We start from the raw sequence: 13,837 nt of genomic DNA on the forward strand, positions 1-13,837 counted from the left end.
AGTGATAATAAAAAAAGAATATCAAGTATTTAAGAGTAGAGGGGGCATCCTATTGTCCATTGCCCATTTCTACCTGTCCATGGAGGTTGGCATCCTCTTGAAATGCAATTGGCTACCCTACTCCTCATCGACTTGCCCTGGTAGTCCCTATCAGGCCTTATACAGATGGCAAAAAATATAAAAAAACTACAGCTTGAAGGTCTATGCTTGCCTAGAGCCACCTATATAATGACACTGTCCTAGGTACAACAGTTGTGCCCCATTTTAACCTGTCGATAAGAAACTATCTCTTCTCCAAGAACAACACACATACTGTAGGTATGCAGGATGGAACTGTATCAGCCGTATCCATGGCTACGTCCACTAGCAACTAACTAACTGTCACTATATGAGTGGTCGTAACCATGAATACCTAAGCTACTGCAATGCCCTGCACATGGTGTAAGCAACATAGCGAATCAGAAGAACTATACTAAATTTCTAATTGGAGGTATTTTATTACACCTATTACGTATTGGGATAGGATCCCGCAGATGGGAATACCCCTTAAACTTCTGACCTGTTTCGAAATGTGCAAAAAATATCAATTCACAAAATCTGTTTGAAATTAGTCCGATCTTTAATGCTCTATATACATTACTTGGCTAAATTAGCATGCCTTTCCCCTATGGTTTTTTTTGTCTACTTTTCATTTGCACTTTTCTTTTTTTTATTTGTGCTTTTTTATGTTCACAATGTGGGCAGGATTTTTATTTTCCAGATCATTTTGGCTGATTCACCAATTGCTCATTTTCAAAAAGTCACAAAACGTGTTGCTAAGGTACTCTAGTGCTCTGTTGTAGTAATTGTTGTAATATACTAGATATTTGGTGCAATTTTTGCACCATTTTGCAAAACGTGATTTTTTTTTTCGCTAAAGAGGACAAAAATAAACACCATTTTTTGCTTTGCACAAAATTCATGAACCATGGGGGCCATTTTTAAGAATTTGGCACTAAAAACGGCAACGGCTACCATCAGACAAAAAAGAAAAGTGGCTATAAAGACAAAGATAATAATTTTTTTAGCCAATTATTAGTCTTTCCCAGTGATAAGCCAATGCTTTCATGCGTCCTTCTCTACATCAGTAGACAGAAGGAACAAAAGGTTTACTTAAGAGCCATCTTAGTATTTTCTTTCCATAACTGATGAATTTTCCTTTCGAGCCTCCAGTGCTTATATTTCTTTTCTGCTTACCTTTGCCTCTGACTCTGTTCTAGGTGGGTGCACGTTTGAAGAACATTACAACAGTTGTGGTTACAGTGTGGCCCTTGGAACTAATGGCTTTACATGGGAGCAGGTCAACACATGGGAGAAGCCCCCACTCGACAGCAGTGTCCCAACAGGTGACGATACTTTCCAAGCAAATCTCACCTTTTATTCCCTCGTTCTGTTTCCTTATTTCTGTAGCCTGCCCTAATTATCTCATTTCCATCTATCACATTCATTCTACACCAAAAACATAACATTTCTTGTTTCTGTACAACTTATTCTTTCATTTTTTTCTTTCAAGGATCATTCATGCTGGTTAACAGTACAGGATTTGCCACCGGACAGAAGGCTCACCTTTTACTGCCTGTACTTAAAGAAAATGACACTCACTGCATTGACTTCCATTACCATATGTCTGGCCGCTCTAGCCCTGGTTCTTTGAATGTCTATGTAAAAGTAAATGGTGGACCACAAGGCAACCCAGTATGGAATGTTTCTGGTATGGTGACAGAAGGCTGGGTACGAGCAGAACTGGCCATTAGCACGTTCTGGCCCAATTCTTACCAGGTAAGACATATACTCAATAACTCATGAGCTTCTACACAGTCTAACGCAGGGGTCCCCAACCTGGTGAATTTTTGAGTCGCTCTACACAGAAGAGCAAATCTGGATGCACATATACTGATCTTAGGGGTTTAGAGATGTTTTAGATATGGTACACTGGAGGATGATACTACCTATTAGAGGAGGTTCTTGAAACTGGATACAACAGTGTGTTGGGAGTCCTTGATGGGAGAATACTGAATTGGGGCATTGTGGGAACCTCTGGATCCTAGTGTACTGCTTTGGAGTGATTTCTTTGGAAAACCTTCAGTTATCATTATACCCATAAGGGGGCTTTGGTTGACATGACTTTTAGGGGGACAGAAGCAGGATGTTGCTCATGACCCCTTCTCAGAGCTGAAGGTGGCTCATGACCCTCTCTCAGTGCTGAATGTGGCTCTCAAGGTCAAAAAGGTTGGGGACCGCTGGTCTAACGCAACGTGGCAGGGTTAATTAAAACATTTTCACTCATGTCTAGTCAGGACTCGGAGTCAATTCATGTGTGGTGTGATTTTTCTCACATGCCAAATCGGTCTATGAAAAAAATCATTCATCGGCACTGTCTCATTGAATAACATTGGTCCGAGTGCGATCTGATTTTTTGACGGACAGCATTTGGACCAAAAATAAAGTCACATGCACCAGACGTGAACTTACCCTTATGTTATGCAGGCAACACACATACTATATTTATTTATTTTATACAGGGTGGTCCAAAAGTAGGTTGACAGTATGTGTAATAGGGTTATGAAGGGGGAGGTTTATCAAACACGGTGTAAAGTGAAACTGACTCAGTAGCCCTTAGGAACCAATCAGATTCCACTTTTCATTCTTTACAGACTCTTTGGAAAATGAAAGGTGGAATCTGATTGGTTGCCAAGGGCAACTGAATCAGTTTCACTTTACACCATGTTTGATAAATCTCCCCCTTCATAACCCTATTACACAAACTGTCCACCTACTTTTGGACCACCCTGTATATCTGCCTTTATAGCACCAACTTATTCCTCACCGCCCTTTCCAGACATTTTTACATGCAAAACACAGGTCAGAGCAAGTGATAACGATACAAAGATGCAACGCTGCTCGGGTGCCGCAATCAAAGCGCTAGTAATTGTGTTCCAACCAAGACATACTGTTACTATTACACAAAAGAGTGGGCTGAGATACTGCATCATCTGCGGGTTGGCGATGTCAGCCTGCACCATATGCTCAGATAAATGTGATCCATCTGTACCCGTCGTTCAAGAAAAATATAAAACATAAGATGGGATAGCAGGTTCCAAAACAATAAGTAATGGCTCAAAACACAGACAAATTCCAAATGAGCATTAACAACGAATGTTAATAGAACCGAAATGATGATTACTAAAGAACTGGCCTACGGGTCCTGAGTGTCTCACCCTTCTGCTTCATCATGGAACAGTAATCCCTTTGGCACCTCCCCAGCTTTATACAGGCACCATGTTGACATTTGCTGATCGTTTGTGTAATTTGCTCTCCGCTCTTTTACACATACTCCGAACATTGGCATTTGCACAGCGCCGTTTCTTATAGGACCTGCTTCTGACAAGCGCGCCGACGTAATTACTGTTACACATGAAGTGCTTCACTTTGTTTCAATTGACCTTTAACATCTAGATATTTCTTTCATATGATACATTCCTAGGAAAATCAACATCTATAAGTAGATAAAGCAAAAGAACCGGAGGAGCAAAAATCATCAGATACCGTACTTGTTTTATGAAACATTTTCTCCAGTAAATCATAGAATTGTTAACATTCCCTTACGTTGTGTCTTGCTGGGCAATTGTGACCTTATCTATCATTGCACTCGTATGTGATGGATGATTAATGTCATATTTTAAAATGAGATTAATTTCTTATCCCTTAATGAACCTCGGGTCACTGGGGCCTTTGCTTGTAAAAAAAAGTGGCATTTCTTTCTAATGAGTGGGTAATTCACTTCACAATAGCCAATGAATTGTCTCTGCCGTTATTAAAAACAGACTAAAAATTTGCCTCAATCTAATCAGTTTTGGAAATTTAATTACGCTTTCATAGAAATGTCTCATCAAAAAAATTTTTTTGTGTTATTTTTATGTTGTTTATTTTTTAAGTGAAGAATTTATATGCAAATAAATCCTGGCATTTTCCAGCTTTCACATTAGAGGCAGGAGCACACACGATAGGATGCCACTTCCTGCAGCTCGCTTATCAGCTTTACTGTGTAGACTAGGACAAGGCTAGCAGAGTCGTCTTATTATATTCATTATACAAAATACAAAGGACACACTACACTTTTCTCTAAAGTGTAACTGTCAATTCAACTTGTCCTTCTCTGCCTCTTTTTATCTCTTCCCTCTCCCCCTCAACCTAACCACTCCATAGATAGTCATGAGCAGCAACTATCCTCCTTGCAATTTTCAGACTGGCCGCTGGGGCATTTTTAGACCTATACTTCCTTTTTTTCAGAAAATGATACAAATAATAATAATACATATAATAAAAAATAATAAATAGCTACAATGGTCAGATCTTGACTTTATTTTTTGTATTGAAGTGTCTAATGAGTGAGTGCGCAGGTCATCGAGTAGGGAGGAGAAGCAAGGTCGCCTGTGGCATCACCTATTGTGATTAGTGGATCTTTTCCTATCATGTATGTATAGAGGGATTATTGGTTATTGTAATCCTGCCTCTACTGATAAAAAAAAAATCTCCAGTGAACTCTATGAGTCTAGAAAAGCCCTAGTGGCCAGTTTGAAAATTGCAAGATTATTAATTTTATTTTTCTTTATGAAGATTGTGCTATGCTAAAAAAATAAAACGACACTGACAATTTTTTTTAATATTGCATGTCACATAAAAAACATTTCAATTGTAGGTCCGTTCCTGATGATAGCTTCCCGTTTTGCTTTTTTCGCTCCAATCTAAAAGCGAAGTTTAATATACAAAAAGTGGTCTACTTTGCCGAACAGTCCATCAGGAAACCAGAATGTTTGCTGCCATGACTAATGACTAATCACTTAGGTTTCCAGATCCAGCTTTACCAAAATGACCTATGTAATATCCCATAGACCCCCACTTGTTCTAGTTAACAGTGGAATTGGTGGATTGATGGGGTCAAATAGGGGATTATCGGCTTCCTCTTATGGTAATGATGCTTACACTGCATCATAACACTCAGAAATTTGCTAAAGTTCAAACTAACAAGAGGCTACATCCAATTATATAAGCAGCTGCTGCTTCGCGATGATGTTCCATTTCCATTTGTAACCTTACCTACGTTAATTTGGGAAATCAACAAGGGAAATAAACATGTTAACTGGAAAAGGCAAGGAGCCACACTATATAATATCCTGCGTATAGCTCGATGTTAAATTGCAAATATGCAAGGATATTGCCCCAAGAGGATGAATTGTTTAAAATTTTGTCCTAGAAAATCAATTCTTTGTTCTTTTACAGAAATAAATATATAAATCCTTAAGTACATTCCGTTCTCTTATTATTACAAGTTAACCATGAGAGCTACTGGCTTAAGGATACAAGCATGTATATATTTATATTTCTATAATTCTCATTCTGTCCGCTCCATTGCTTGACTCGTGCAGTGGCCTATAGCAATCAATCAGTAATTAGTTTTGATGTAACTAATGCAAATAGACAGCGGAAGTGAACGTTTGATTGGATTCTGTTATGTCAGTGTTACAAGATACTGTATGTCTCATTAACTGGGATTCAATCACCTACATTTAAGATTTCATTAAAGGGAATCTGTCACCAGTTATTTGCTTTCTCACCTAAGAGCAGCATAATGTAAGAGCAGAGACCCTGATTCCAGTGATATATCACTTAATTTTCTGCTTGCTGACATTTTGATAAAATCACCATTTTCTCTTCTGCGAATCTAGCATTTATCTGAATTCTGAGCTCTGTATAACTACGCCCACACCACTGATTGGCAGCTTTCTGCCTATGCACAATTTACATGGAAAGCTGTCAATCAGTGGTGGGGTCAGGGTTATGCAAAGCTCATTAATATGTAGGTCTGCATGGCAGGAGGTTTACTGGTCCTCTAGTGATAATCTCTTGCTGATAAAACAGTGATTTTATCAAAACTACACTAAGCAGCCCATTAAGTGATACATCGCTGGAATCAGGGTCTCTACCTCTACATGATGCTGCTCTCAAATTGGGTGGCAAATAGATCCTCTTTAATGCAACCAATATCAGGATACCAAGTACCCAGAAAAACACCACTCAAAAAAGATATAAAAATATACAAATTTATTAAAGAATAAGTATTAAAAAGCATGAACCGAACATAACTGGGGCATATTGGAGGATTCAAAGAGAGATTTAATCAAGTAAGAGGAGAGGTGGCAGGGTGAGGTCAAGATAGGGGTAAAAGTAGTGTTATTGTTTTATAAGAAAACGGGGAATACCGATTAAGTTCAAATATTCCGATGATGCATGAGAAACATAAGTGAATCAATCCATGTGGACAGTAGCACAAAATAATATGAAAGACTAGGCAAAAAATAGAAGATTAATCAATCCGCACGGAAGGAAATGCAGTATAATATTAAGTGCTAATATGAGAGACTAATCAGTCCATGTAAGGCATTGATATAATATAAAGCTTACCCAAATTGAAGTTAGTGGACCCCACACTCAGCCACCGGTGCCCCAACGCACATTTCGCTGTTGTGCTTTCTCAAGAGGAGGAATATGGTTGTTTATTGCTTTAATTCTTTTATAGGAGACATTGGCTTCAGTGGATTGGGCGTTGCGGTGAACATATGTGCTTTTGGTTAATTTAGGTTCATTAAAGGAGTCTGTGTCATTATTTCAAATAAAGGACTTTATTCTGGGTGCTACTTTTTTTAACAATTTGACTATGGAGTTAGTAATGGGGGCGTCGTATAGACACCTTTTCATTACTAACCCCTGGTCTTGATGTCACCTGATAATACAAATGTGACATCAACTCCAATAATATCACTCCACTTGCTACATGGCAAGTGGGAAGATTAAGGCTAAGTGCCAGAATTGGGAGACCAAAAGCAGTAAAAAAGGATCTTTGGGGTATGTCAAAAGCAAGAAAAGTCAAACATGCTATAGGATTTTTACGAGAAGAAAAGGTTGGTGGTCAAAAATGATGCTGAGAAGGCCGAACTTTTAAAATTACTATTTGGCATCTGTGTTCTCTAAGAAAGCAATTGTAACATCAACTGATCTTCGCGGTGTCATCGAAGGAATAAAATAATCCACACTATCTATAAACAGAGAGATGGTGAGGGAACACTTAGCTACTTTAAATGTATTTAAATTTCCTGGCACAGATTAATTATATACTAGGGTACTGTGCAAATTGTCTCTTCAGAGAGGAAGAGGACTAGGACTCTAGTGCCATCTATTGGAAGTAGCAATAACCTAAAAGTTAATGTCGACCCTTTAACGAGCCTTGTCACATTTCTTAGGATAAAAGCCAAAACCAGGTTTTGGTTTTTACCCTAAGTCATGTGACAAGGTTCATTAAAGGGTCGACATTGACTGTTAGGATTGCTACTTCCAATAGGTGGCACTAGAGTCCTAGTCCTCTTCCTCTCTGAAGAGACAATATGCATATTTCCCAGAGGATCATTGTGGCTTTAAGTCTCCTCTCGGCATGCTTAATATGTCAGTCTCCGCAAGGAGAAATGATACTTCTTGGATCATCTTAGGGTACTGAAAGAGTTAGCAGAGGAAATTGCAGAATCACTGGCCAGAAGCTTTAAAAAATCCTGGAGAACTGGAGAAGTCCCAGAAGATGGGAGAGTGACAAATGTTGCCCCTATCTACAAAAAAGGAAAGGATATGGAGCCAGGAAATTGCAGGACAGTGAGTCTTACATCTACAGTGGGGGAAATAAGTATTTGATCCCTTGCTTATTTTGTAAGTTTGCCCACTCACAAAGACATGAACAGTCTATAATTTTAAGGGTAGGTTAATTTTAACATATAACATACAATTTAACAAAAATAAAATCTAGAAAATCTCATTGTATAAATTACATAAATTTACAGTTGTGCTCAAAAGTTTACATACCCAGGCAGAATTTTTGCTTTCCTGGCCTTTTTTCAGAGAATATGAATGACACTAAAACTCTTTGTCCACTCATGGTTAGTGGTTGGCTGAAGCCATTTATTGTCAAACCACTGTGTTTTCTCTGTGCTGTTTTGCGTATTGTAACATAGTAACATAGTTTTTAAGGTTGAAGGAAGACTTTAAGTCCATCTAGTTCAACCCATATCATAACCTAACATGCCCTAACATGTTGATCCAGAGGAAGGCAAAAAAAAAACCATGTGGCAAACAATAAGCTCCACATTGGGGAAAAACATTCCTTCCTGTCTCCACATACGGCAATCAGATTAGTTCCCTGGATCAACTCCCTATCAAAGAATCTAGTATACAGTACAGACCAAAAGTTTGAACACACCTTCTCATTTAAAGATTTTTCGGTATTTTCATGACTATGAAAATTGTACATTCACACTGAAGGCATCAAAACTATGAATTAACACATGTGGAATTATATACGTAACAAAAAAGTGTGAAACAACTGAAAATATGTCTTATATTCTAGGTTCTTCAAAGTAGCCATCTTTTGCTTTGATGACTGCTTTGCACACTCTTGGCATTCTCTTGATGAGCTTCAAGAGGTAGTCACCGGGAATGGTCTTCCAACAATCTTGAAGGAGTTCCCAGAGATGCTAAGCACTTGTTGGCCCTTCTGCCTTTTGCCTCTGCAGTCCAGCTCACCCTAAGCCATCTCGATTGGGTTCAGGTCTAGTAACTGTGGAGGCCAGGTCATCTGGCGTAGCACCCCATCACTCTCCTTCTTGGTCAAATAGCCCTTACACAGCCTGGAGGTGTGTTTGGGGTCATTGTCCTGTTGAAAAATAAATGATGGTCCAACTAAACGCAAACCAGATGGAATAGCATGCCGCTGCAAGATGCTATGGGAGCCATGCTGGTTCAGTATGCCTTCAATTTTGAATAAATCCCCAACAGTGTCACCAGCAAAGCACCCCCACATCATCACACCCCCTCCTCCATGCTTCACGGTCAGAACCAGGCATGTAGAGTCCATCCGTTCACCTTTTTGGCGTCGCACAAAGACACGGTGGTTGGAACCAAAGATCTCAAATTTGGACTCATCAGACCAAAGCACAGATTTCCACTGGTCTAATGTCTATTCCTTGTGTTCTTTAGCCCAAACAAGTCTCTTCTGCTTATTGCCTATCCTTAGCAGTGGTTTCCTAGCAACTATTTTACCATGAAGGCCTGCTGCACAAAGTCTCCTCTTAGCAGTTGTTGTAGAGATGTGTCTGCTGCTAGAACTCTGTGTAGCATTGACCTGGTCTCTAATCTGAGCTGCTGTTAACATGCGATTTCTGAGGCTGGAGACTCGGATAAACTTATCCTCAGAAGCAGAGGTGACTCTTTGTCTTCCTTTCCTGGGGCGGTCCCCATGTGAGCCAGTTTCTTTGTAGCGCTTGATGGTTTTTGCCACTGCACTTGGGGACACTTTCAAAGTTTGAGTGATGGCCACTCGTTTTTCTTTACTTAGCTGCTTTTTTCTTGCCATAATACAAATTCTAACAGTCTATTCAGTAGGACTATCAGCTGTGTATCCACCAGACTTCTGCACAACACAACTGATGGTCCCAACCCCATTTATAAGGCAAGAAATCCCACTTATTAAACCTGACAGGGCACACCTGTGAAGTGAAAACCATTCCCGGTGACTACCTCTTGAAGCTCGTCAAGAGAATGCCAAGAGTGTGCAAAGCAGTCATCAAAGCAAAAGGTGGCTACTTTGAAGAACCTAGAATATAAGACATATTTTCAGTTGTTTCACACTTTTTTGTTAATTATATAATTCCACATGTGTTAATTCATAGTTTTGATGCCTTCAGTGTGATGTACAATTTTCATAGTCATGAAAATACAGAAAAATCTTTAAATGAGAAGGTGTGTCCAAACTTTTGGTCTGTACTGTATATAACCTGTAACATTATACTTTTCAAGAAAGGCATCCAGTCCCCTCCTAAATTTTAGTAATGAATCACTCATTACAGCCTCAAACGGTAGAGAATTCCATAGGCTCACTGCTCTTATAGTAAAGAATATGCGTCTGTTATTATGCTTAAACCTTCTTTCCTCCAGACGTAGAGGATGCCCCCTTGTCCCTGTCTCAGGTCTATGAGTAAAAAGATCATTAGAAAGGTCTTTGTACTGTCCCCTCATATATTTATACATTAAAATAAGATCACCCCTTAGCCTTTGTTTTTCCCAACTAAATAACCCCAAGTGTAATAACCTATCTTGGTATTGCAGACCCCCCAGTCCTCTAATAACCTTGGTCGCTCTTCTCTGCACCCGCTCTAGTTCAGCTATGTCTTTCTTATACACCGGAGACCATTCTTGTTGGGTCCTAAACCAGTTGTGAAAGGTAACTGTCTCTCATAGATATCAAAAACCTATTACCTTTGCTGGGACTGCAGGTTTCTGTTCCTCAATGTATTTCAGGGCCGTTGAAGTCCCCCATAATAATGACTTCTCCTTGAGTCGCAGCTTCGCCTATTGCTTTACGAGGATATTCTCCATTGCTTCCATTATTTTTGGGGACTTATAACAAACCCCTATCAGTAATTTATTATTTTTTCCCCATCCCCTTATCTCCACCCACAGGGACTCTACATTTTCATTAGATTCACATATACTATCACGCAGGATGGGTTTTAAGGATGATTTTACATATAGACACACATCTCCCCCTCGCTTATCTGTACGGTCATTTCTGAACAGACTATAGCCCAGTATGTTAACAGCCCAGTCATGGCTCTCATCCAGCCATATTTCAGATGTCCCCACCATGTCATAATTATCCTCCAACAAAATTAATTCTAATTCCTCCATTTTGTTGGCGAGGCTTCTGGCATTAGTATACATACACTTTATGTATCTGTCTGTACCTCTATTCTTTCTTACGTTATTAACTGTTCTAACCCCACCTCCCATGCCACCCCAACCCTTAATTTGTACCCAGGTCACTAGCTGCACTATCTTCCGCTCTTATAAAATGAATACCCCCCCAATCCCAAGTTTAAACACTCCTCCAACCTTCTAGCCATTTTCTCCCCCAGCACAGCTGCACCTTCCCCATTGAGGTGCAGCCCGTCCCTAGCGTAGAACCTGTAACCAACTGAGAAGTCGGCCCAGTTCTGCAGGAACCCAAACCCCTCCTCCCTACACCAATTCCTGAGCCACTTATTAACCTCCCTAATCTCCCGCTGCCTCTCTGGTGTGGCACGTGGTACAGCCAGTATTTCGGAAAATACCACGTTGGAGGTCCTTGCTTTAAGCTTGCAGCATAATTCCCTGAAATCATCTTTAAGGACCTTCCACCTACCTCTAACTTTGTCATTTGTGCCAATGTGCACCATGACCGCTGGGTCCTCGCCAGCCCCTCCCAGTAATCTGTCAACCCGATCAGTGATGTGTCGGACTCGAGCGCCAGGTAGGCAGCACACCATTCGATGATCCCTGTCTTTGTGACAGATTGCCCTATCTGTTCTCCTAATAATTGAGTCCCCCACTACCAGCACCTGTCTGGCCTGCCCTGCTCTCCTATATCCCTCCTTACTGGAGCAGACACTCCTCCGGCTTTCAGAGGACATGCCTTGCTACAGCAGTGCTACCCCTGTACTGGCACCCCCCTTATCCGCCAACTTAGAAAACTAATTGGGGTGTGCCAGATCAGGACTAGCCTCCCTGGCACTCTTCCCTCTACCCTGCTTTCTAATGGAGCGCCCCCACACCGCCGCAGGGCCGAGGGGTACCCGGAGCCGGGCCTCTAGGTCTCAGTCCTGGGGTTGTCACGGTGGCTAGACCCGGTCCGTGGCCCTGTCTGTCAGTGGGGGACGTCCGGTGCAATAAGTGGTGTAGTAACGGTGTAGCGGTGCAGTTGTGGGGTGCAGGTCGCGGTAAATAACGAGGACACCAGGTTGCAGTCTCTTTACCTCTTTACTGAAGCTCTCTGGGTCCTCAGTCCGGAATACGGCTCACCAGACTGCGCAAGTCCGGCCGGTCCAATGGCACTTCCAGAGCTCTCCTTGCAGGTGGAAATCGGTGCCTTCCTTCTAGCGCTATGTGTTGCAGTCCTTCCCTGCTGTGCTTACGGAAAGTACCCCACAACTGTTGTGTCTGTTTCTCGTGTTCCCTCACAACAACTTAATTCGCAATGATCTTCCTCGTCCCTCCAGATACTATGGTAGGAACGCACCCGTATGACGGGGAGGCTCGGAGATCTTCCGGGACTCTATCTGCGCCCCTCTCCTGTTGGTACCCCCCTTTGCCTTCCTGGGTGATGCGTGAGACAGTCCGCCTCAAGCTAACTGCCCTGCCGTAGGTCTGAGGTATGGCTTGAAACTCTTTACCTCCTCGGCGTTCCGGCCACCGGTAGTGCGCCTCAGTAAGGTGCTGCCTCTTTCAGCACAACCCTCACTGGTATCTCCTTTCGCTTGATTTCGTTTCTCACTCAGCACAATCTATCTTGCTTCTAGTCCTTTCTTGAGTCCCGCCGCTTCCAGGAGCCTGCGCGGACCCGTTACGTTCTTTCAATGCCAAGCCTCTGCCAGGATCCCACCCCTGGCAGAGACCCTACAGTCTCTCCCTTCACAACACCCCCTGCCACAGGGTGTTGCTCCGTTCAATCCCGTCAGCGTTCTCTCTAACTTTCTGCCTGACCCCCAGTTTACCCACTATGGTGGGGAGTGGCCTAATGAATAGCACCCTTAGCTCCCCCCGGAGGCCCAGCTGTGAAATGTATTGGTGACTGTGATACCTGCTCAGAGAACTCCTTCCGTGCCATCGAACGCAGCATGGCCCCCCTTAGTGGCTGAACCATGCTACTGCAACGACCAGGACTCTGGGGCGCTGCACTAACTGTCACTCAGCTTGCTGCTCCACTGTCCTGCAGCTCCATCCTACCCGTAGGTGAGATACTTTGTGGCATTTGTGCAGTAATGGCTTTTTTCTGGCGACTCGACCATGCAGACCATTTTTCTTTAAGTGCCTCCTTATTGTGCATCTTGAAATAGCCACACCTCTAGTTTTCAGAGAGTCCTGTATTTCAACTGATGTTATGTCACGCGGACGAAATAGGAAAACAGGAGATGAGGAATCTGGGCCCCTGAACTGCCTCTCAGGCTAGGGGAAGCCCTGTCTTTCCTTAACTTGGGGGTACCCTTGAAGGTAGGGAGGCCCAAGTCACCGACCTGTCCCTATCTCCTGTTAAACCCTGAACTAAACCCCCAACCCCCACCCCAGGAGGTGAACAGTGTAAACAGCACCACAAAGCAAATAAACAGGAACAAACAATATGAGAGTGAGGGGAACACGATACCAAAAGGTTAATGCACAAACTACAAAGTAACAAAACTCAGAACTTAGCTTGTGCATGCCGCTGCAGACTCCACAACACAGATAGTACAGCAACTGAGCTCCAAACACCAGACTAGGCTGACACCAGGGAGCTGCTACTGCGAGGTTGGTCTCCTGAAAGGAACTGTATAACCAACAGTCAGCTGATGCACCAGGTGACCTTATAAAGCATGGTGGGAGTGGTCACAGACATCAGCTGACCCAGCAGCAATGCAATGCAATAACACCAGCAGCCACGGGGGGGGGAGGAAATTGCATTAACCCCCAATGACCAGAAAGGAAAAAAGGTTTAAATCAGAGGGAAACCAGATCTGCCACAGATCCCAAACATGGATCGTGACAGTACCCCCCTTTCAATGAGTGGCCTCTGAACACTCAACATCAGACCTCACCATACCTACCTACGGTGAGGACACCTCGATCCACCAGAGTTCACCTTGGCAGGCACCTGACTCTCAGGTTTATTGCAAATGCAGCCTGATGAAAA

At 42.3% G+C, this 13,837-nt stretch overlaps 1 protein-coding gene across 8 annotated transcripts in view; it reads left to right on the top strand.

Annotated features, from left to right (window-relative positions):
* The window catches only part of PTPRT (protein tyrosine phosphatase receptor type T), a 469,258-nt gene that overhangs the window by 209,266 nt on the left and 246,155 nt on the right, over positions 1-13,837 (top strand). For all 8 annotated transcript variants that reach the window (XM_077251539.1, XM_077251545.1, XM_077251540.1 and 5 more), the window contains exons 2-3: positions 1,260-1,385; positions 1,553-1,818. In XM_077251539.1, the coding sequence (XP_077107654.1) occupies positions 1,260-1,385; positions 1,553-1,818 (392 nt within the window). The remainder of the gene's footprint in view (positions 1-1,259; positions 1,386-1,552; positions 1,819-13,837) is intronic.

The sequence above is a fragment of the Ranitomeya variabilis genome, chromosome 4 (genome assembly GCF_051348905.1).
Source record: "Ranitomeya variabilis isolate aRanVar5 chromosome 4, aRanVar5.hap1, whole genome shotgun sequence".
In the NCBI taxonomy this organism is placed as follows: Eukaryota; Metazoa; Chordata; class Amphibia; order Anura; family Dendrobatidae; genus Ranitomeya; species Ranitomeya variabilis.